Genomic DNA, 23,493 nt, shown 5'->3' on the forward strand with positions numbered 1-23,493 from the left:
TCTCTGATGTGACACACCTGGGATATTTTTCTCAAAGAGAAGCTTTAGTGTAGAATGAGGAGTTTGCAGAATGATTTTGTTGAAACCAACAATGTGCTCAGTTGCTTTGACTGCAAAGTAGACACCTACCAAGTGTCTGGCACAAGTTTCAAAACCTATTTCAACTGGTGAGAGAAGCTTAGAAAAATAGCCCAAAATTCTCCACTCTTCTCCCTACAATTGTAACAGAACAGCAGACACCGCTGTCTCTGATGTGTGAACTTATAGAGCAAATGGAGCTGAAGGATCTACTGTGGACAAAGCAGGTGCATTCTGTAAATTCATTTTCAATTGTTCAAATGAGGTTTGTTGTTCAACATCCCAAGGACCAAAATAATCATTGTTTTCACTTTTCAAAAGATCATACAAAAGCCTGGCTGTAACGGGTCTGGGAGGTGGAACCTCTGAGCAACTATACAAAGGGGCAGTCCTTGTAAGGAAGCGGGTGGCTCCCAGGGAAGGCGGGCGGGTAGTCACGGCAAGTGACAGGGGCAGTCTCTGGGTAGAAGGGCAGGAGGTCACGGCAAGTGACAGGGGCAGTCTCTGGGTAGAAGGGCAGGATAAGAGTCTCTAGACGGGCAGGTGGTCACAGCAAGTGACAGCAGGGAAAGAGTCTCTAGACAGGCAGGTAGCAGGTGAGCGCTCCCAGGTGAGCGGGCAAGAGTCTCTGGACAGGCAGGTGGTCACGGCAAGTGACGGCCGAGCCTCCAGGTAGGCTAGCAGGCAGGTAGCAGGTGTGCGCTCCCAGGTGAGCGGGCAAGAGTCTCTGGACAGGCAGGTGGTCACGGAACGTGACGGTAGAGCCTCCAGGTAAGCTATCAGGCAGGTAGCAGGTGAGCGCTCCCAGGTGAGCGGGCAAGAGTCTCTGAACAGGCAGGTGGTCACAGCACGTGACGGCAGAGCCTCCAGGTAGGCTAGCAGGCAGGTAGCAGGTGAGCGCTCCCAGGTGAGCGGGCAAGAGTCTCTGGACAGGCAGGTGGTCACGGCACGTGACGACAGAGCCTCCAGGTAGGCTAGCAGGCAGGTAGCAGGTGAGCGCTCCCAGGTGAGCGGGCAGACTGATCCATAGACAGACTGGCAGGTGTTGGTAGGCAGACTGTCGGACCGCAGGAATGCACACAGATAGTCAGGTATCAGGCAGGAATCTGGCAGGTAACTGGCAGGTATCTGGTAACGGACCTGAGGGCTGAAGCAGAGTTGAGAGGCTTTGCAACAACATTGCTCGGGCACCTCCATTTTGGAGGAGGTGCCTTATATATGGTGAGGTCCTCCGGCCATTGGCCGGGGACTCCTTAGGACGGCGCGCGCGGCCCCTTTAAGAGAGGGGGAGCGCGTGCGCGCTTTCCCTAAGCACAGGTACCGGGAAGCAGCGCGCGCTGCCAGCAGAGCGGGAGGAAGCCGCCGGGCGCGGAGCGGAGAGGGGAACGGCGTCCCTGCCTAGCAGGAGGCAGGGACGCCGACGCTACAGTACCCGCCCCTTTAGGCCCCCCCTTTTTTAGGCCAGAGAGAAATTTATCAAGGATGAGAGGGGCATGGATGTTCTCCCGGGGCTCCCACGTTCTCTCCTCAGGACCAAACCCCTTCCAATCCACAAGAAAAAAGGTCTTTCCTCTTACCCTTTTGGTGGCCAGAATATTCTCTACCTCAAACTCGTTTTCAGCGGAAACCGGAGCAGGAGGCGTACCTGTAGACTTGGAAAAAGAGTTAAGTACCACGGGTTTGAGTAGAGATACATGGAAGGAGTTAGGAATCCGTAGGTTGGCCGGGAGTTTCAATTTATAGGCCACCGGGTTAATTTGTTTGATAACTTCCAGTGGGCCGATGAACCGAGGCCCAAACTTGTAGGAAGGAATCTTGAGCCGGACATATTTGGACGAAAGCCAGACTTTATCTCCAGGACGGAATTGTGGTGGATCCAGATGTCTTTTGTCAGCCTGTTTTTTCATCCGCTCGGATGACCGAAGAAGTGCGGATCGGGTACTCTCCCAAATGGAGGAAAATTCGCTAATGAGAGATTCCGCAGCCGGATTGTCCACCGAGGTGGAGACGGGAAACGGGATCCGAGGATGCTGACCGAAGACTACAAAAAACGGGGATTTGGAGGAAGATTCGCTCTCGTGATTATTGTAAGAAAATTCGGCCCACGGTAAGAGATCCACCCAGTCGGAATGGTGAGCATTAACAAAGTGCCGGAGGACACTGGTTAAAATTTGGTTGATCCGCTCTACTTGGCCATTGGACTGTGGGTGATAGGCAGAAGAAAAGTCCAAGGTGACCCCCAGCAATTTACACATGGCTCGCCAAAAGCGAGAGGTGAATTGGACCCCTCGGTCGGATACAATGTGGAGAGGAAGACCATGCAGAAGGAAAATATGATGGATAAAGTCTTTAGCTAACTCTGATGCAGACGGGAGACCCGGCAGGGGAATGAAGTGAGCCATCTTGGAGAAGCGGTCAGCGACCACCCAAATGACCGTACAACCGGCAGACACAGGGAGATCCGTTCTAAAGTCCATAGCTATATGCTGCCCCTGGGCAGCAGGTACAGGAAGAGGAAGAAGGCGACCGGCTGGCAGGTGTCTCGGAACCTTGTTGCGGGCGCAGGACACACAGGCTGAAACAAAGTCTATTACGTCCTTGTGCAGGGTAGGCCACCAGTAATGCCGGGTAATAAGCTGGAGGGTCTTTTTCTGACCAGCGTGGCCAGCTAGCTTAGACGAGTGCCCCAGTGTAGGACCTTCTCTCGATCAGGTACTGTTACGAACATCTTACCGGGAGGAAGACGATTTAGATTCACGGGGGCCACCTGCATTATTCTGGTGGGGTCGATGATGTGCTTAGGCTCCTCCTCTAGGTCAGAGACCAGAAAGGATCGGGACAAGGCATCAGCTTTGATGTTTTTGTCTGCCGGGCGAAAATGAAGAATGAAATCAAAGCGTGCAAAAAACAAGGACCACCGGGCTTGGCGCGGGTTAAGTCTCTGGGCGCTCTGGAGGTAAGCCAAGTTCTTGTGGTCCGTGTAAATTATTACCGGGTGAAGAGCCCCCTCGAGCAGGTAATGCCACTCCTCCAGTGCCAGCTTAATGGCCAATAATTCTCGGTCTCCTATAGAATAATTGCGCTCAGAAGAGGAGAAGAGTTTGGAGAAGAAGCCGCAGGTTACCATTCTTCCGGAAGATGACTTTTGGGTAAGTACCGCTCCGGCTCCGGAGGAGGAAGCGTCAACTTCTAGGAAGAATTGTTTGTTGCCGTCCGGACGATGCAGCACCGGGGCGGAGGAGAAAGCCTGTTTTAAGGAAAGAAAGGCTTCCTCTGCTTCGGGCAGCCATTCTCTGGGATTAGTGCCCTTACGGGTGAGCGCAGAGATAGGGGCAGTCCGGGAAGAGAAGTGCGGTATGAAGAGGCGGTAGTAGTTGGCGAAGCCCAGGAACCGCTGAATAGCCTTCAACCCCTCTGGTCGGGGCCACTTCTGGATGGCAGACAGTTTCTCAGCATCCATTCGTAGGCCGGTCTGAGAGATTATGTAGCCCAGAAACGGAAGTGAGGTTTGCTCAAAGCGGCACTTCTCATATTTAGCGTAGAGGTGGTTCTGCCTGAGCCTGAGCAGGACCTGACGAACGTCCCTCCGGTGAGTGGGAAGATCCGGAGAGAAGACCAAGATGTCGTCTAGGTACACCACCACGCAGGAGTAGAGAAGGTCACGGAAGATGTCATTGACCAACTCTTGAAAGACGGCGGGAGCGTTACAGAGACCGGAGGGCATTACAAGGTACTCATAGTGGCCGTCCCGGGTGTTGAATGCCGTCTTCCACTCATCCCCCTGACGGATACGGACCAGATTATAAGCCCCACGGAGATCCAGATTGGTGAAGATTCTAGCCCCCCTCAGACGGTCAAATAATTCAGGAATGAGCGGAAGGGGGTATTTATTGTTCACTGTGATCTGGTTAAGGCCTCTATAGTCTATACATGGACGGAGTGAGCCGTCCTTCTTTTTGACGAAGAAGAAGCCTGCTCCCGCCGGGGAGGTAGATTTCCGGATAAATCCCCGGGCCAGATTCTCCTCAATATATTCTGACATGGACCGGGTCTCTGCAGCGGACAAAGGGTAGATACGCCCACGGGGAGGAGTAGCGCCGGGTATCAGGTCGATTGGGCAGTCGTATGGTCTATGAGGGGGTAATGTCTCTGCTTCTTTTTTATTAAAGACATCCGCATAAGACCAATAGGGAACCGGTAGACCGGGTAGATTGGCTGGGGTAGGAGAAGGACGAGCAGGATGAACGGGAACCAGACAAGTCTTATGGCAGTCCTGTCCCCAGCGAAGGACTTCTCCGGTCTGCCAATCAAGCACGGGTGCATGTTTCTGGAGCCAAGGTAGGCCTAGCAAGAGTGCGTGGGAGAGGCCAGGCAGAACATGGAAGGAGATGCTCTCAGAGTGCAGCATTCCCACCTGTAGAGTTAGAGATTCGGTGATGAGTTGGATGGGATGTGGTAAGAGGCCCCCATCCACGGCGGCAACAGATAAGGGTACGGCCAGAGGTTTGGTGGGAATGCGGTATTTTTCTACCAGGGATTGAGAGATGAGATTTCCAGCAGCTCCTGAGTCAAGTTGAGCCAGTTCAAAATAGCGGTTCTCTCCGCAGATGATAGAGACCGACAGCATCAGGGATGGAGAGGGTTTACTTTTGTCTAGGGCAACCTCTCTGAGCGATCCTAGACACAGGCGTTTCCCGACTTCTCTGGGCAGGAACGGACAGTAGAAGCAGCTCCCCTTGGCACGGCGTAACTCTTGACGGGTTTTGACCATCTTGGTCTGGTCGACCTGCATAGGCTCAGGTGAGTGTGCCTGGGGAGTAACGGAGGGAGTGACGGGTTTCTGGAAGGTAGGGGCTAGACGTGGAAACCTCCTCTCGCGGGTGACCTCTTTGGCGCGCTCCTGGAACCGGATGTCAATCCGGGTGGCAAGTGTTATTAAGTCGTCGAGAGTGGTAGGAATGTCCCGACCGGCGAGTTCATCTTTAATACGGCCGGACAGACCCTCCCAGAAGACAGACACCAGGGCGTCGTTATCCCAGGCCAGCTCCGAAGCAAGGGTACGGAACCGTAAGGCATATTGGCCCACGGTGAGACTTCCTTGGCGGAGGCGTAGCAGAGATGAGGCGGATGAGGTCTTCCGTCCTGGTTCGTTGAAGACCTTCCGGAAAGCCGTGAGAAAGGCTGGCAGGTTGGACACCAGGGGGTCTCCTCTCTCCCATAGAGGATTTAACCAAGCCAGCGCCTCCCCCGTCAGATGGGACATGATGAAGGCTACCTTGGCTCGGTCGGTGGAAAACTGGTGTGCCAATAGTTCGAAATGCAGAGTGCACTGGTTAATGAAGCCCCGGGCCTGGATGGGATCTCCGCCAAAACGAGGCGGGGGCGGAGAGGCGGGGACCAGGAAGAGATGCCATGGTATTGATGGGCAGCGGCGGTGCCGGGGTAGTAAGTGTGCGAGTGGAGGCCGCTCCCGATGAGGCAGTCAATGTGTCCAAGCGGGAGTTAACACTACGCAGGTGACTCAGGATGGAGTCCTGTTGGGACCTCTGACGGGAAAGTTCATGACACAGGTCCGAGAGCGAGGGAGATTGGGTGCCACCGGGTTCCATGGCCCGAGCAAACTGTAACAGGTCTGGGAGGTGGAACCTCTGAGCAACTATACAAAGGGGCAGTCCTTGTAAGGAAGCAGGTGGCTCCCAGGGAAGGCGGGCGGGTAGTCACGGCAAGTGACAGGGGCAGTCTCTGGGTAGAAGGGCAGGAGGTCACGGCAAGTAACAGGGGCAGTCTCTGGGTAGAAGGGCAGGATAAGAGTCTCTAGACGGGCAGGTGGTCACGGCAAGTGACAGCAGGGAGTCTCTAGACAGGCAGGTGGTCACGGCAAGTGACGGCCGAGCCTCCAGGTAGGCTAGCAGGCAGGTAGCAGGTGAGCGCTCCCAGGTGAGCGGGCAAGAGTCTCTGGACAGGCAGGTGGTCACGGCACGTGACGGTAGAGCCTCCAGGTAGGCTATCAGGCAGGTAGCAGGTGAGCGATCCCAGGTGAGCGGGCAAGAGTCTCTGAACAGGCAGGTGGTCACGGCACGTGACGGCAGAGCCTCCAGGTAGGCTAGCAGGCAGGTAGCAGGTGTGCGCTCCCAGGTGAGCGGGCAAGAGTCTCTGGACAGGCAGGTGGTCACGGCACGTGACGGCAGAGCCTCCAGGTAGGCTAGCAGGCAGGTAGCAGGTGTGCGCTCCCAGGTGAGCGGACAAGAGTCTCTGGACAGGCAGGTGGTCACGGCACGTGACGGCAGAGCCTCCAGGTAGACTAGCAGGCAGGTAGCAGGTGAGCGCTCCCAGGTGAGTGGGCAGACTGATCCATAGACAGACTGGCAGGTGCTGGTAGGCAGACTGTTGGACCGCAGGAATGCACACAGATAGTCAGGTATCAGGCAGGAATCTGGCAGGTAACTGGCAGGTATCTGGTAACGGGACCTGAGGGCTGAAGCAGAGTTGAGAGGCTTTGCAACAACATTGCTCGGGCACCTCCATTTTGGAGGAGGTGCCTTATATATGGTGAGGTCCTCCGGCCATTGGGCGGGGACTCCTTAGGACGGCGCGCGTGGCCCCTTTAAGAGAGGGGGAGCGCGCGCGCGCTCTAACCACAGGGACCGGGAAGCAGCGCGCGCTGCCAGCAGAGCGGGAGGAAGCCGCCAGGCACAGAGCGGAGAGGTGAGGGGAACGGCGTCCCTGCCTAGCAGGAGGCAGGGACGCCGACGCTACACTGGCCTTATCAGCAAAATCCTCAATGAAATCCCTAGAATAGTTTACAAGACCCAAAAAATGTCACAATGCCTTGTGTGTGGTTGGGATTGGGAAAGAAGCGATTGCCTCTATTCTTTCCTGCAATGGCGGTCTTTTTCCTGAACTTAACAATACTCCCAGAAACCTGACCTCAGTCTGCATCAATTTGATCTTTTTAGTGTTAAATTTCAACCCTGCATCATACAACAGTTCAAACATTTCTGTCAAAAGAGAAACATGTGACTCCTTATCCTCAGTAGACAACAGAATATCATCCACATATAGCAGTATGCAATCAGGCCTAGAAAATCTGGATAATACCTTTACCAACATCTGATGACAAACACTAGATGACAAATGTGCTCCTTGCGGTAACCTGCAAAACAGATATTGCTCATCCAAGAAAGTAAATGCAAACTTGTACTGACAGCTCTTTTCAAGAGGTATACTGAAAAAAAAACATTACTGATGTCTAGTACAGAGAAATATTTTACCTTTGCCATCATGTCATGAGTATCAGCGACAATAGGAGCAACGTTGGGAGTATGTTTATTAAACATCCGCAAATCCAATATCATTCGATATGTACCATCAGATTTCAATACACACCATAAAGGATTGTTACTTACAGAGTTAGCCTTAGGTATGACACCTTGAGCTAGCAATTCCTGTATGATCTTAGACATAGAACCAATTGAATCTGGAGGCAATTTATACTGACACTGTGGAGGAGGATCACGTCCTTCTACATTCACAATTACATCCTTCATTGTACCCACCTCATTCCTGAACTGAGCCCAAAGAGAAGGAAAGCATTGTACAATTTCAGTCACTACCTCATCACCACCAGTTTCAGGCAATAAATGATCTGATGACACAACATCATTCAAGCAAATACTTCCAACATGGCTAAATTCACTAGGGTCAATGACTACAGGTTTACGTCCATTAGAATCTTTCCAGATCACTGGATTCCCTAGATCAATTACCCATCCGAATCTCTGCATAAAATCTATGCCAAGTATATTCTCAGAATCACAACAATACCAAATATCAATTCCTGTTTTGAAAGAACCTGGTATTTCCAACACAACATTGGGAACGAGCTTTGCTTTTGTTTTTCCTTTTCCACTGAATCTGATAATATTACAACTTGGAGATTCTGGTTTTACCATCAAATCAAGGTTAGCAAGACTTAATTGTGCCCATTTATCAATAAGAAACACAGCACTTTGTTCTGCCAAAATCACACTGAGAAATGGTCTTCCACAGTCATCCAATATAACTCGAGTCACAAATTCCAATGGATGGGGTGTGGGAGCGTTCTTTGCTAGTCAGAGAGATGGAGGAGATGGGAGCAGACCAGTGTCCTTTTTAAAAGCACTGCCCCTGGAATCTGACTCCTGGTAGACTCCATGCTAGATAAGGAGGGAGTCACTGACTGTGGTGGCCCCTCCCCGGGCCGTGGCGATTGGTGACCCCCCTTCGCTGCCCCTTACTGACCAGTGATCCTAAAGCACCCGGAAGGGTCCAATGAAGCGAAAGGGACGGCTGCTACAAGCTGTCCCATGGATACATAAACACCGGGACATCCCACGTTACTTCCTTTCTTTGTTGGTCCCGGAGTCGAACGTCCCACCCACCCTCCCTGATATGAAGACTGCAAGAAGGACAATCATAAACTTTTCAAGTCACAGCGGCCTGAAATGGAAAGGACATGTTGGAAAGTTATTCTTGTTGGCCAACTTTCCGGTGAGGAGACACAGGGCATGCAGCAACAAGCGGAATTATTTTTGGAAATAAAATGCCTTTCTAATGGAATGAGTATAAAGAGTTAATAAAGCTGTGACCGATCCTCACCCATCCAGTTGTAAGAGTTACATTATTGTATTGTTAAGGAAGGGGTGGCGTTAGGGGGGCTGAGCATCTGGTTTTGGTTGGGGGTCCCCACATTCTTCACTGTCATCTCTCTGATCTGTCCGAATAATGGAGCTTATGGTGACTGTGTTTGTGTATTGTCAGTGTGAGGGGATGTGGGAAAATGGAATGGAGGGGCGGAAGGTTTGATGGATGATTTTGGTATGAGTCCGTTTTTCCTTCCAAGCTTAACTGTTCCTGGTGTACCTGCCTCTGATTCTGCTCTTCAAAATTTCCTGCACTGCTGCTTCAAGTGTCCAGGTATACCACAAAAATAACAATTAATATTGTTCCTTTGTGTGATCCTTTTACCTCTATGTTCAGTGCAATCTCTGTTCCTAGATGTTAATATGGGTTTAGGATTTGGTTGAGTTTGCTCTGATGTCAGTTGTTTATCTTTTTCCTCATGAACTACAGCTATTTTTGCCTTGACCTGGTTCTGCTTATCGCTCATAAAAGCGATAACACGGCAATGTATGAAATATAGAGCTGTCTTCGTGTTAAGCTTTCCTTCTTTGTTTTTAAAAGTATAGTAAATTGGACAGAGCTGCTTTCAAGGACTGTTATTTCCAATTAAAATACTTTCTTTCTTAGGCAATGTTAGCCACCCATTTCTTCTGGGGGTGTAATAAAGTACTTGTTGCTTCAGGGGCCGTCACAGACTGTAGTGGGCCCCTGTGCAAGAAATTTTTGGGGGCCCCCCCCTGCCCTTCATAAGGCAACAAAGTTATGTAAACATAACCCCCCCATGTGCATCTCTCACCCCCCCATGTGCAGCTCTCATCCCCCCCATGTGCAGCTCACCCCCCGTGCATCTCTCATCCCCCTCCGTTCTCTCACCCCCCCGTGCATCTCTCACCCCTCCCCCGTGCATCTCTCACCCCTCCCCCGTGCATCTCTCACCCCTCCCCCGTGCATCTCTCACCCCCCGTGCATCTCTCACCACCCCCGTGCATCTCTCACCCCTCCCCCGTGCATCTCTCACCCCCCCGTGCATCTCTCACCCCCCCGTGCATCTCTCACCCCCCCGTGCATCTCTCACCCCTCCCCCGTGCATCTCTCACCCCCCCCGTGCATCTCTCACCCCCCCGTGCATCTCTCACCCCCCCGTGCATCTCTCACCCCCCCGTGCATTTCTCACCCCCCCCGTGCATCTCTCACCCCCCCGTGCATCTCTCACCCCCCCGTGCATCTCTCATCCCCCCGTGCATCTCTCACCCCCCGTGCATCTCTCACCCCCCCGTGCATCTCTCACCCCCCTCGTGCATCTCTCACCCCCCCGTGCATCTCTCACCCCACCTCGTGCATCTCTCACCCCCCCTGCATCTCTCACCCCCCCGTGCATCTCTCATCCCCCCGTGCATCTCTCATCCCCCCCGTGCATCTCTCATCCCCCCATGTGCATCTCTCATCTCTCCCCTCCCCCATGTGCATCTTCATCTCTCCCCTCCCCCATGTGCATCTCTCATCTCTCCCCCCCCCCCCATGTGCATCTCCCATTCCCCCCACTCCTAGTTACTTGTATTTAAAAAAAACAAAAAACTTGTTATACTTACCCCCATGCGATCCCTGCAGAATCCTGGCGCTCGTCCAAATCGCTGACACCAGGTTCTCCTGCCTTCCTGTCATGTGACGGCGCCGTCACATGACCGGAAGTCAGAGGAATCATGAAGGCGCTGCCGCAGCAGCGCAGCGCTGAGATGTCCTGGACCCGGCGCTTAGCATGGGGCCGGGGGGCCCCATGAGGAGAGAGACGCACAAGAGGGGGGCTCCGAGGGGGCCCCTACCGGCCGGGCCCCATACTGGAGTCAGAGCAGTCATGCCCTGATGGCGGCCCTGCTGGAGGCTGGAGGGGCCCCCTCTCCCTCGGGGCCCCCGTTCAATGAACCGGCTGCACGGGCGGTAGTTCCGCCCCTGTGTTGCTTGGGGTCTGAGGGCAGACTAGAATTATACACTCAGACACTGGCTGTCTGTTATTTTATTTCTCCGATGCATCTTATTTATTTATTTAATTTGAACCAAAAATGGCAGATTTGGAGATAATTATCTCAATCTAAATTCTTGGAAGGGCTACCACGACAGTGTCTAACCCCAGCGTATGATACAGAGAGCAGCACTAACAGAATTGGTGCTGCCGGCAGTCCTCGGTGACACTGTCAGTGTCACTGGCAGTCACCAACAAAATGGCTCCACACTGTGATCCTAAATTTCATCCTCTCTTATCCTTTTACAAACACCCAGAAAGGGAGGAGAGGAGTGACATCACACACATGTACAGTGTCCAGTTTAGGACATGATCAGATATCAAAATCAAACATCAGAATGAAATACCCTGTCTGTCAAGTGATTCTGACTAGTGACTTTAAGTGGCTTTAACAACTGTAATAATAATAATAAAAAAAAAGTCACTGTTCGCTGATGGGACTTGAGCCCAAAATTCTGTGTCCAGAAACCAGTGCACTAACCACTGAGATATTACCTCAGTTGAAGAAACCTAACAGTTATATTTGGTTATATGATCTTCAGTGCAAACCTGATTGAAACTCATTGGGACTTATGCACAGGCTGCAAGCAAGACAAATTCAAATGATGTGTGATTCTGATGTGTAAGTCTGATGTGTGACTTACTTCAAACTTCAGAATCACAATGACTTTTAGTCATCCTGAGTATTTTCATGGTTGATCTCATAAGACAAGACAGGATAGCTCAATGGTAAGGCATCAGCCTCTGAAGCTACAGTATAATGGCTCAAATCCTATTAGGAATATTATTATTTCATTATTATTAGAGTTGTAAAAGTCACTTGTCAGTCATGGTATTTAGCCTCAAACTGACATCAGAATGATATTTGATTTTGATATCCTAAAATGGACACTGTACTACAGAGACCCCTGTACAGGAATATTAGGGCTCCAGCGACATCACATCTATTATACAGAGAATAGCGCTATCTCCATAGCTCTGTACACAAGAACATAGAGCTCAGACAAAGTCCTCATATTCAGCAGCTTCTATTTTACTCCAACCCTCTTTATAGAAACAAGAGACGTCCAAGCGCAGTTTTACCGAGTGTCCAGAGTCAGTTCTTCTACAGTCTGATAAAGAGCCGCGGTGTCTCCGACCGAACCTGGGGAGTATACAGCTGTATACAGCATACACACGGCTCCGCTCCATACACACATGGCTCAGCTGCATACACACACGCCCCCGCTCCGTATACCTCGTACATACTCGGCTCTGCTCCGTACACCTCATACACACACGGCTCTGTACACACACGGCTCTGCTCCGTACACCTCGTACACACATGACTCTGTACACACACGGCTCTGCTCCATACACCTCGTACACACGCGGCTCCACTCCGTGCACCTCGTACACACACGGCTCCGCTCCATACACCTCGTACACACGCGGCTCCACTCCGTGCACCTCGTACACATACGGCTCCTCTCCGTACACACGCGCCTCCGCTCCGTACACCTCGTACACACAAGGCTCCGCTCCGTACACCTTGTACACGCGCAGCTCCGCCCCTTACACCTTGTACACGCTCGGCTCTGCCCCGTACGCCTCGTACACGCGCGGCTCCACCCCGTACGCCTCGTACACGTGCGGCTCCGACCATACGCCTCGTACACGCGCGGCTCCGCTCCGCACGCCTCAGATACGTGCGGCTCCGCTCCGTACACCTCGTACACGCGCGGCTCCGCTCCGTACACACGCGGCTTCGTACACCTCGCACACACGGCTCCGCTCCGTACACCTCGTACACGCGCAGCTCTGCTCCATACACCTCGTAAACGCGCGGCTCCGCTCCGTACACCTTGTACACACGCTGCTCCGTACACCTTGTACACACACGGCTCAGCTCCGTACACCTCGTACACACGAGGCTCCGCTCCGTACACCTCGTACACACGGCTCCGCTCCGTAAACCTCGTACACACGCAGCTCCACTCCGTACACACGGCTCCGCTCCGTAAACCTCGTACACACCCGGCTGCACTCCGTACACCTCGTACACGTGCGGCTCTGCTCCGTACGCCTCGTACACACGGCTCCACTCCGTAAACCTCGTACACACCCGGCTGCGCTCCGTACTCCTCGTACACGCGCGGCTCCGCTCCGTACGCCTCGTACACACGGCTCCGCTCCGAACGCTTCGTACACACGGCTCCGCTCCGTACGCCTCATACACATGCGGCTCCGATCCGTACACCTCGTACACGCGCGGCTCCGCTCCGTACACCTCGTACACACGCGGCTCCGCTCCGTACACCTCATACACACGAGGCTCCGCTCCGTACACACGGCTCCGCTCCGTACACACGGCTCCGCTCCGTAAACCTCGTACACACCCGGCTGCACTCCGTACACCTCGTACACGTGCGGCTCCGCTCCGTACACCTCGTACACGCGCGGCTCCGCTCCGTACACCTCGCACACATGGCTCCGCTCCGTACACCTCGTACACGTGCGACTCCGCTCCGTACGCCTCGTACACGCGCGGCTCCGCTCCGTACGCCTCGTACACGCACGGCTCCGGTCCATACGCCTCGTTCACGCGTGGTTCCGCTCCGTACGCCTCGTACACGCGCGGCTCCGCTCCGAACGCCTCGTACACGCACGGCTCCGCTCCGTACGCCTCGTTCACGCGCGGCTCCTCTCCGTACGCCTCGTACAAGCGCGGCTCCGCTCCGTACGCCTCGTACACGCGCGTCTCCGCTCCGTACGCCTCGTACACACACGGCTCCGCTCCGTACACCTCGTACACACGCGGCTCCGCTCCGTACACCTCGTACACACACATCCACACTGTAAACCCCTCCTGACCCCACACATAAACTTCAGCTCATCCAGCACCATGACAACCAGCACAGCAGAGTCCTGCATCCACTGAGGCCCCTGATCATGTGACCCCTGACTCCTCCCCTCCTGTGACCTCATCACAGCTCCTGTGCACACAGAGCAGCCATATATGTGGTGGCGGCTCTGCAGGTGGAGGTATGTGGAGACCCCCATTACTGGGCGCAGGGGGCATTAACCACTTCAGCACCGAGACTCTTTTGGGGTCTTGTGTTTCCCCTTTATAAGAATCATAAGGTTTTTGTTCTGTTTCCTGTAATAGATACATACGACCCAACTATGGAGACAGGAAGGGAGGAAACGTATTGTTCTCATAGTACAGGACCCCTTTACTGGCCCTGCAGTGTAATGCCCCCTTTATGCCCCTTATGTATTATGTATGATGCCCCCACACAGTGTAATGCCCCCATTATGCCCCTTATACAGTATATATGATGTCCCCACATAGTGTAATGCCCACATAGTGTAATGCACCCATTATGTACCTTATGTGAGATGTATGATGCCCACACACAGTGTAATGCCCCCATTATGCCCCTTATGCAGGATGTATGATGCCCACACACAGTGTAATGCCCCCATTATGCCACTTATGCAGGATGTACTGTATGATGCCCCCACACAGTATAATGTTCCCGCAGTATCGCCTGAGGTCCTGTAGTTGGAATAATCCCTCTGGAAAATGGGTTTCCCTCTGCCTGCTCCCCTACATATAGACCCTCGAGCATGTACACATGCATGTAGGGGAGCAGGCCTTACTAGATATTGAGGCTTTGTACAGTAATATACCGCATGAGGATGGTATCAGAGGAGTAAGACATTTCTTGAAATCGAGATTAATAGAGTGTAGCAGACATAATGACTTCATGGAGGATCTTCTAAAATTCACTCTTACTCATAACTTCTTTCTTTTTGACAGGAAGTACTTCCACCAGCTCAGGGGTACTGCGATGGGGAGCCTCTGTGCCCCCCTCATATGCTAACATTCCTGGATTGGTGGGAGGAAAACACAATATTCATAGATGATCATAAGTGATGGCATTCATATATTGGGGTATGACATAGATATATTGACGACATTTTTATCATCTGGTCAGGAACGAGTGAAAAGTTTCTTGAATTTGTCAAGGAACTCAATATCCATAGAGTGGGCCTGAGATTTATATCAGAGTTTAAATATTACCAGTTGCCTTTCTTGCATATACTAATCAAGATTGAAAGGGATGGGACCGTAGGGACACTCATCTACCATAAACCTACAAGCACTAATAAACTATTGAAGTGGGATAACCACCACCCCATCCCCATAAAAAGAGGAATACCCAAGGGCCAATTTTTATAGTTGAGAAGAAACTGCTCTAATGTCACAGATTTTAATATACAGGCAATAGACATGAACACCAGATTCATGGAAAAAGGTATCCACAGTACATTTTGGATTCCACACGATTGTTTGCAGAAAATCGGGAGAGACAGACACTCCTACATACCTAACCAAGAGAGCAAGAAAAATATGGGATAACACAAGTAATAGGAACTTACGAGAATCAGAGTGACAATATCTTTAATATTCTCAGAAAACCCTGACCAACCTGGACCTGAGGGTGCTGCGTGATTTACTCCCACAATAACTTTCAGAAAGGGTCGGTCAATTAGAGACCGTTTAGTGCATAGTTTCTATAAAAACCTGCAACCAAGGAGACATGGCTAGATAGAAGAGTCTGCGGTTTCTTTAAATGTGGATAAAGTTGTACATGTAATTGGATGAGACCATGTAAATCTTCTTCGAGTTCCTCTACAGGTGAAACCTTTCTCCAGAGGGATTATTCCAGCTGTAAAACCTCAGGACTTTTATATATGGCCACATGCACCTGTCCCCTAGATTATGTATGCATGACCAAGAGGCAGTCTAGGGGGAGGGGGCATTTGGGTAATATATGCCATGGTCAGGACACCCCAATTAGTGCACATCGAGGTGAAACCAGAAACATCTCCTTTTCTATCATTGCGATGGTTAAACACAGTGTCAGAGGAGGTGATCACAATAGATGTATCCTCAAAAAGGAAAGTGAGTGGATTTCCAGACTGGATTGACGAGCCCCTAAGGGACTCGATGAGCAAATTTCCTATGCCTGTTTTGTGTGAATACATCCATATTCTGAATTACACTTTTTGATTTTATACTCTACCCATTTCTACTCAGTTCCCTGTGAATCGGGTTCACATATTGTTTTACTTCATCAAGATATCTGAGCTTCTATATCAGAATTATTTCTTATCAGTTATATCCCAATTATACTATTTAGTAACTAACAAGTGTGGTGATCATTGTATATCTCCAATTATGTAATAAGGGTCAGATTTGGCCATTTAGGAATATACTGTGGGCCACCATCCCATATTTTATGTAGTGATAAAGTAGATCTACATGCCTATTGCATGATGAGAGGATGTGCAATACTTGTTTTTAGTCTCCCATGATGCTGATCTCAGAGACAGGACTTTTCTATATGGGAGGAATGCAATCCAGATTCAGTATGCGTCCGGATACATCTGGACATGCACAATCGCAGACAATGACCCTAGATGCTCTCTGGCATGGAATGCATAACTTGGGTCATGCGCAGTGAAGGGTACGTCGCAGCAATCAGTTTATCTGCCATTAAACTTTATAGCACGTCACTTCCGGACGTGCACACTAGGAGATGGACATTATCGGACCTCTCGCGCATGAGAAGAAGCTCAAGCGCAGTACATTATTGTAGACAAGACTCCATTCTGTATATCCTATGACAATTCACTTCTAGGAAAGGGAATGGGTCTCCTAGTCTGTGGAGGGGTTTTGGATGAAGTGGGATTTTTAAACATGGACACCTGGCTATTAGACACACTATGCTAAACATCATGAATTAACATCCCTGAATCAAGTCTCCTGATGAACCTGTTGGGGAAACCCATTGAGGTGGATTGTTGAAACGTTCTCTGAAGAGTACCATACCCTTTCCTTTACATATACCTTGAGACATACGTGGTCCTATTTAATGTATCAGTGTTTTTTTTATATATACACTGCTCAAAAAAATAAAGGGAACACTTAAACAACAGAATATAACTCCAAGTAAATAAAACTTCTGTGAAATCAAACTGTCCACTTAGGAAGCAACACTGATTGACAATCAATTTCACATGCTGTTGTGCAAATGGAATAGACAATAGATATAAATTATTGGCAATTATCAAGACACCCTCAATAAAGGAGTGGTTCTGCAGGTGGGACCACAGACCACACCTCAGTACCAATGCTTTCTGGCTGATGTTTTGGTCACTTTTGAATGTTGGTTGTGCTTTCACACTCGTGGTAGCATCAGACGGACTCTACAACCCACAGAAGTTGCTCAGGTAGTGCAGCTCATCCAGGATGGCACATCAATGCGAGCTGTGGCAAGAAGGTTTGCTGTGTCTGTCAGCGTAGTGTCCAGAGGCTGGAGGCGCTACCAGGAGACAGGCCAGTACACCAGGAGACGTGGAGGGGGCCGTAGGAGGGCAACAATCCAGCAGCAGGACCGCTACCTCCACCTTTGTGCAAGGAGGAACAGGAGGAGCACTGCCAGAGCCCTGGAAAATGACCTCCAGCAGGCCACAAATATGCATGTGTCTGCACAAACGGTTAGAAACCGACTCCATGAGGGTGGTACGAGGGCCCGACTTCCACAGATGGGGGTTGTGCTCACAACCCAACACCGTGCAGCAGGACACTTGGCATTTGCCACAGAACACCAGGATTGGCAAAGTCACCACTGGCGCCCTGTGCTCTTCACAGATGAAAGCAGGTTCACACTGAGCACATGTGACAGATGTGAAAGAGTCTGGAGACGCCGTGGAGAGCAATCTGCTGCCTGCAACATCCTTCAGCATGACCGGTTTGACTGTGGGTCAGTAATGGTGTGGGGTGGCATTTCTTTGGAGGGCCACACAGCCCTCCATGTGCTCGCAAAAGGTAGCCTGACTGCCTTTAGGTACCGAGATGAGATCCTCAGACCCCTTGTGAGACCATATGCTGGTGCGGTTGGCCCTGGGTTCCTACTAATGCAGGACAATGCCAGACCTCATGTGGCTGGAGTGTGTCAGTAGTTCCTGCAAGATGAAGGCATTGAAGCTATGGACTGGCCCGTCGGTCCCCAGACCTGAATCCGATTGAGCACATCTGGGACATCATGTCTCGCTCCATCCACCAACGTCACGTTGCACCACAGACTGTCCAGGAGTTTAGTCCAGGTCTGGGAGGAGATCCCACAGGAGACCATCCGCAACTTCATCAGGAGCTTGCTCAGGCGTTGTAGGGAGGTCACATAGGAACGTGGAGGCCACACACAATACTGAGCCTCATTTTGACTTGTTTTAAGGACATTATGTCAAAGTTGGATCAGCCTGTAGTGTGTTTTTCCACTTTAATTTTGGGGGTGACTCCAAATCCAGGCCTCCATTGGTTAATAAATCAGATTTCCATTGATGATTTTTGTGTGATTTTGTTGTCAGCACATTCAACTTTGTACAGAACAAAGTATTCAATGAGAATATTTCATTCATTCAGATCTAGGATGTGTTATTTGAGTGTTCCCTTTATTTTTTTGTGTATATCAAGGTTATCTAGGGCTTCTGAGGGACAGCCACCGGTGAGTGGGGATGCTATTGTCATCTCGTAGGGTGCCAAACTCTGCACTTAGGCTGTAACAGCTTTGTTTAGGTACAGGATAGGGTAAGCCATTCAGCTTGTAGTTTTGCTAGTTTTAAGTATATATATGTTGTTAGTCCAGTTTTTAGTGCATATATTTTAATTTGGGGGGCGGAGGTTTCCCACAGTACTGCTCATTAGACACATAATTTTGTACCACCCATCTCACAGACTACCCCACGGCAATTAATAAAAACTCAGCACCTTTCTTGGTGCAGATACTAATGAACCCAGAATCTATGAGATATTTACCACACAATAGTTGGATAGGCAAAGGCATATCATCCATAGTGGCAGCCCATGTAGCCACTATAATGCCGGTGAATTGAGAGGGCTCGGTGTGGGTCAGCAACGGGCACCCTCTCCTTCCCAATCATCAAAATTTCAGCTATATACACATTCCCGTGACGGTAATACATTGAATAGGTTAATGAATCAGGAAATCGAAAGCTCACTGATCCATCATTCAGCATTCGCCTGTGAATCTGAGTCTCTGTGCACTGCAGGCACAATGATGTCACTACATCACACCTGTAGTATGGAGCCTCAGTACTCACACTGCACAGACCGGAACGGGGTTGGTTGAGTAGAGTGTGTGTGTGTTTTTTTTCTTAATATCAAGAATTATGGGGGCATCATATTAAGTGAAGGGCCTTTGGGGCTCTCATACAGAGTGGGCGGCAGGTGGGGGCCATTAAACTGTGTTGGGTGCTTTGATGGACTTTAATGGCCTCCATATTGAGTGCGTGTCCTCATTTTGTTTAGTAGGCTATTGTGGCCATAATACTCTATGAGGGGCTGTGGGGGCCATCATACTTTGTGGGTGCCATTATACTGTGTTGAAGCCTAATTCTGAGCAACATGGGCATACAGGAGCACAATTTCCTGGTGATGAGTCAGATAGGGATAATTAAGTGAGAAATACAAATTTTTGGTCTACCTGGTGGCTTGAATTGATATGGTGTTGTGTGACCAAAGGTAGACATCAGATGGCACGTTCTGAAGGAAAACAAAGATATAATAGCAGTGGGAATTCAGATTCCAAGGCGAGAGCATAGCAGAGACAAAGAGCAGAGAGTGGAGTAGAGAATGAGATCTTGTCAGGATCGGAGGTTGTGTGTAGGCAAGTACCGGGAGACTAGGTCACAGATGTATGGAGGAGACAGGTTGTGGATGGCTTTGTATGTCATGGGTAGGGCTTTATACTGGAGTCTCTGGGTAATGGGTAACCAGTGAAGGGATTGCCAGAGGGGAGACGCTGGGGAATAGCCAGGGACCAGGTGGATTAGTCAGGCAGCAGAGTTTAGTATAAATTGGAGAGGTGCGAGAGTGTTAGAACGGAGGCCACACAGAGCAGGAGTCGAGGCAGGATATGATGAGGGCATGGACTATGGTTTTTGCAGATTATAAGTAAGGAATGTACGGATCCGGGAAATATTTTTGAGTTGGATTCGGCAGGAAGTGGAAAGGGCTTGGATATGTGGTTTGAAGGAGAGATCAGAGTCCAAGGTTACCCCGGGGAAGCTAGCTTGCGGGACTAGGGAGAATGAGCAGTCATTATGGTGAGATGTGATCTTGAGAGTAGAGCGGAAAGTTGATCTTCTGTGATGATGGAGAAGCTGGTTTTGGAGGAGAAGGGCTGAGTAGATATGAGCAGGTGCTGGGGGGGTTGTCGGCCAAAGCTTTCTCTGATGTTATCAATCTTCTGCTTGAAGAATGAGGCAAAATCTTCAGCTGAGATGATGGGAGAGGGAGGATGTGCTGGGGGATGGAGGAGAGAATTGGAAGTGTTGAATAGCTGTTTAGGGTTGTGAGACTGGCAAGCTATGACAGATGAGAAGTATGTTTGTTTTGCTGCAGTGAGTGTGGACTTGAAAGTAGTAAGGGACTGTTTGATTGCGATGAAGTGCTCTTTGGAATGGGATCTTTTCCATCTCCGCTAAGCAACTCTGGAAGCCCGCCTCAGTTCTTTAGTCAGGCTAGTGTACCAGGGTTGCCTGTTAATTTTGTGAGCTTTGGTATGTCTGAGAGGGGAAGCCGATTTGAGAGATGCAGATATAGTGGTGTTACATAAAGCGGCAGCATCTGCATTGTGTAAGGAACTTATGTTTGCAAGAGGGAGAAGAGACTCGGAAAGTAAATGTAGATCAAGGTGTTTAAGATTTCTGCGAGGGTGTGCAGGTTTGTGGAGTGGGGATTGTGCAACTGGAGAGGAGAGGGAAGAAAATGTAAGTAGGTTGTGGTCAGAAAGAAGAAGAGGTGAGTAAGAGAGGTTAGATAGGGAACAGAGGCGGGTGAAGATGAGGTCCAGAGTGTGTACATCATTGTGCGTGTCTGTGGAGGACCATTGAGCGAGGCCGAAAGAGGAAGTGAGAGATAGAAGCTTAGAGGCAGCTGAGAGGGAAGTGTCAATGGGGATGTTGAAGTCACCCATGATGATAGTGGGGATGTCAGTTGAAGGGAAATGATAAGGACGATTCCTTATCTTAAACTAACAGGATTTAAGCAAGCAATTGTCTGGAGAGGAAGCTACAGTGTCGCCAAACTGGGACATGAGTTCTCCTATGAAGAACTGAAGATGAAATGTCGCAGCAAGGAGCGTGTAGCCCTCATTGAATGTACTTTGAGAGTACCAGTGAGGAGTCGTACAGATACACCTCAGCCAGTGACGTACCATATTTTTCGCACTATAAGACGCACCGGACCATAAGACGCACCTATAGAAAAAAAAATGTAAGCAAAAAATGTGGTCATGATGCACGGTTAAGGGAGATGGGGTCTGCTGCTGACACTGTTATAGGGGTAATGTCCCCCAATTCTGTTAATAACCCCCATCCTGGTATATATGGCCCCCTCCTTCCTGTTATACGTGGCCCTCATCCCCCTCCTGCTGTGCATGGCATCCCTCCATCCTGGTATGCATTGCACCCCAATCCCCCATCCTGCATGGAACCCCAACAATCCCCATCCTGGTATGCATGGCACCCCTCATCCCCATCCTAGTATGCATGGCACCCCTCATCCCCATCCTGAGATGCATGACACCCCTCATCCCCATCCTGGAATGCATGGCAGCCCTCATCCCCATCCTGGTATGCATGGCACCCCTCATCCTCATCCTGGTATGCATGGCACCCCTAATCCCCATCCTGGTATGCATGGCACCCCTCATCCCCATCCTGGTATGCATGGCACCCCTCATCCCCATCCTGGTATGCATGGCACCCATCATCCCCATCCTGGTATCCATGGCACCCCTCATCCCAATCCTGGTATGCATGGCACCCCTCATCCTGATATGCATGGCACTCCTCATCCCTCTTCCTAGTCTGCATGGCCCCTCTTATCCCTCATCCTGGTATGCATGGCCCCTCTAATCCCTCATCCTGATATGCATGTCTCACCTCATCCTGGTATGCATGGCACCCCAATCCCCCATCCTGGTATGCATGCCACCCCAATCCCCCATCCTGGCATGCATGCCACCCCAATCCCCATCCTGGTATGCACAGCACCTCAATCCCCATTCTGGTATGCAATGCATGGCACTCCCATTCCCATCCTTGTAGGCATGGCACCCTAATCCCCATCCTGGTATGCATGGCACCCCTCATCCTGGTATGCATGGCACCCCTCATCCTGGTATGCATGGCACCCCTCATCCTGGTATGCATGGCACCCCTCATGCTGGTAGGCATGGCACCCCTCATCCCTTTTCCTGGTATGCATGGCACCCCTCATCCTGATATGCATGGCACCCCTCATCCCTTTTCCTGGTATGCATGGCACCCCTCATCCTGATATGCATGGCACCCCTCATCCCTATTCCTGGTATGCATGGCCCGTCTCATCCCTCATCCTGGTATGCATGGCCCCTCTAATCCCTCATCCTGATATGCATGTCTCATCCTGGTATGCATGGCACCTCAATCCCCCATCCTGGTATGCATGGCACCCCAATCCCCCATCCTGGTATGCACGGCACCCCAATCCCCATCCTGGTAAGCACAGCACCCCAATCCCCATTCTGGTATGCAATGCATGGCACCCCCATCCCCATACTGGTAGGCATGGCACCCTCTATCTCCATACTGGTAGGCATGGCACCCTAATCCCCATCCTGGTATGCATGGCACTCCTCCATCCTGGTATGCATTGCACCACAATCCCCCATCCTGGTATGCATGGCACCCCAATCCATATCCCCATCCTGGTATGCATGACACCCCTCATTCCTATCCTGGTATGCATGGCTCCCCAATCCCCATCCTAGTATGCCCTCACACGAGCAAGCGAGCTGCCGGAATAGTCACTGCTCCCCACGCTGAGACTATTGACGTGACTTCACGTCAGTGACTATTCACTCTCCTTAATAGCGCTCACAGTGTAGCCGCAGCGCGGCTCCTGCAGTGGTTTGACAATCACACGTGCCTGCTATTAAAGAGCATGAATATTCTCTACTCCCCACACCCATGGGAGCGGGGGAGTAGTGAATATTTATTCTCTTTAATAGCGGGCACACATGACCATCGAGCCGCAGCTGTAGCCGTGCTGCGGCAACACTGAGCGCTATTTAGGAGAATAAATATTCACTTCTCCCGACATCCATGGGCGTGGGGAGCAGCGAATATTCATTTTCTTTAGCAGTGGGCACAGTGTAGTCTGCAGTAGGTGGCTCCTGCCTCCTGTGGCCCACTACGTTGCCGCTCCCCCCACAGACCCCACCAGCCACAGTGTATGTGTGTGTGTGTAGTACAGACCAAAAGTTTGGACACACCTTCTCATTTAAAGATTTCTCTGTATTTTCATGACTATGAAAATTGTACATTCACACTGAAGGCATCAAAACTATGAATTAACACATGTGGAATTATATACTTAACAAAAAAGTGTGAAACAACTGAAAATATGTCTTATATTCTAGGTTCTTCAAAGTAGCCACCTTTTGCTTTGATGACTGCTTTGCACACTCTTGGCATTCTCTTGATGAGCTTCAAGAGGTAGTCACCGGAAATGGTTTTCACTTCACAGGTGTGCCCTGTCAGGTTTAATAAGTGGGATTTCTTGCCTTATAAATGGGCTTGGGACCATCAGTTGTGTTGTGCATACGTCAGGTGGA

The 23,493-nt window shown here is 50.6% G+C and overlaps 1 protein-coding gene across 1 annotated transcript in view; it reads left to right on the forward strand.

Annotated features, from left to right (window-relative positions):
* The first annotated feature begins 20,838 nt into the window (after positions 1–20,838).
* Positions 20,839–23,493, forward strand: part of LOC141192272 (uncharacterized) — a 42,292-nt gene continuing 39,637 nt past the window's right edge. The window contains exon 1 of the mRNA XM_073661767.1: positions 20,839–21,009. Coding sequence (XP_073517868.1) covers positions 20,839–21,009 — 171 coding nt within the window. The remainder of the gene's footprint in view (positions 21,010–23,493) is intronic.

The sequence above is a fragment of the Phyllobates terribilis genome, unplaced genomic scaffold, assembly GCF_046119375.1.
Source record: "Phyllobates terribilis strain yellow unplaced genomic scaffold, ASM4611937v1 Scaffold_56__1_contigs__length_8794411, whole genome shotgun sequence".
NCBI classification, from domain to species: Eukaryota; Metazoa; Chordata; class Amphibia; order Anura; family Dendrobatidae; genus Phyllobates; species Phyllobates terribilis.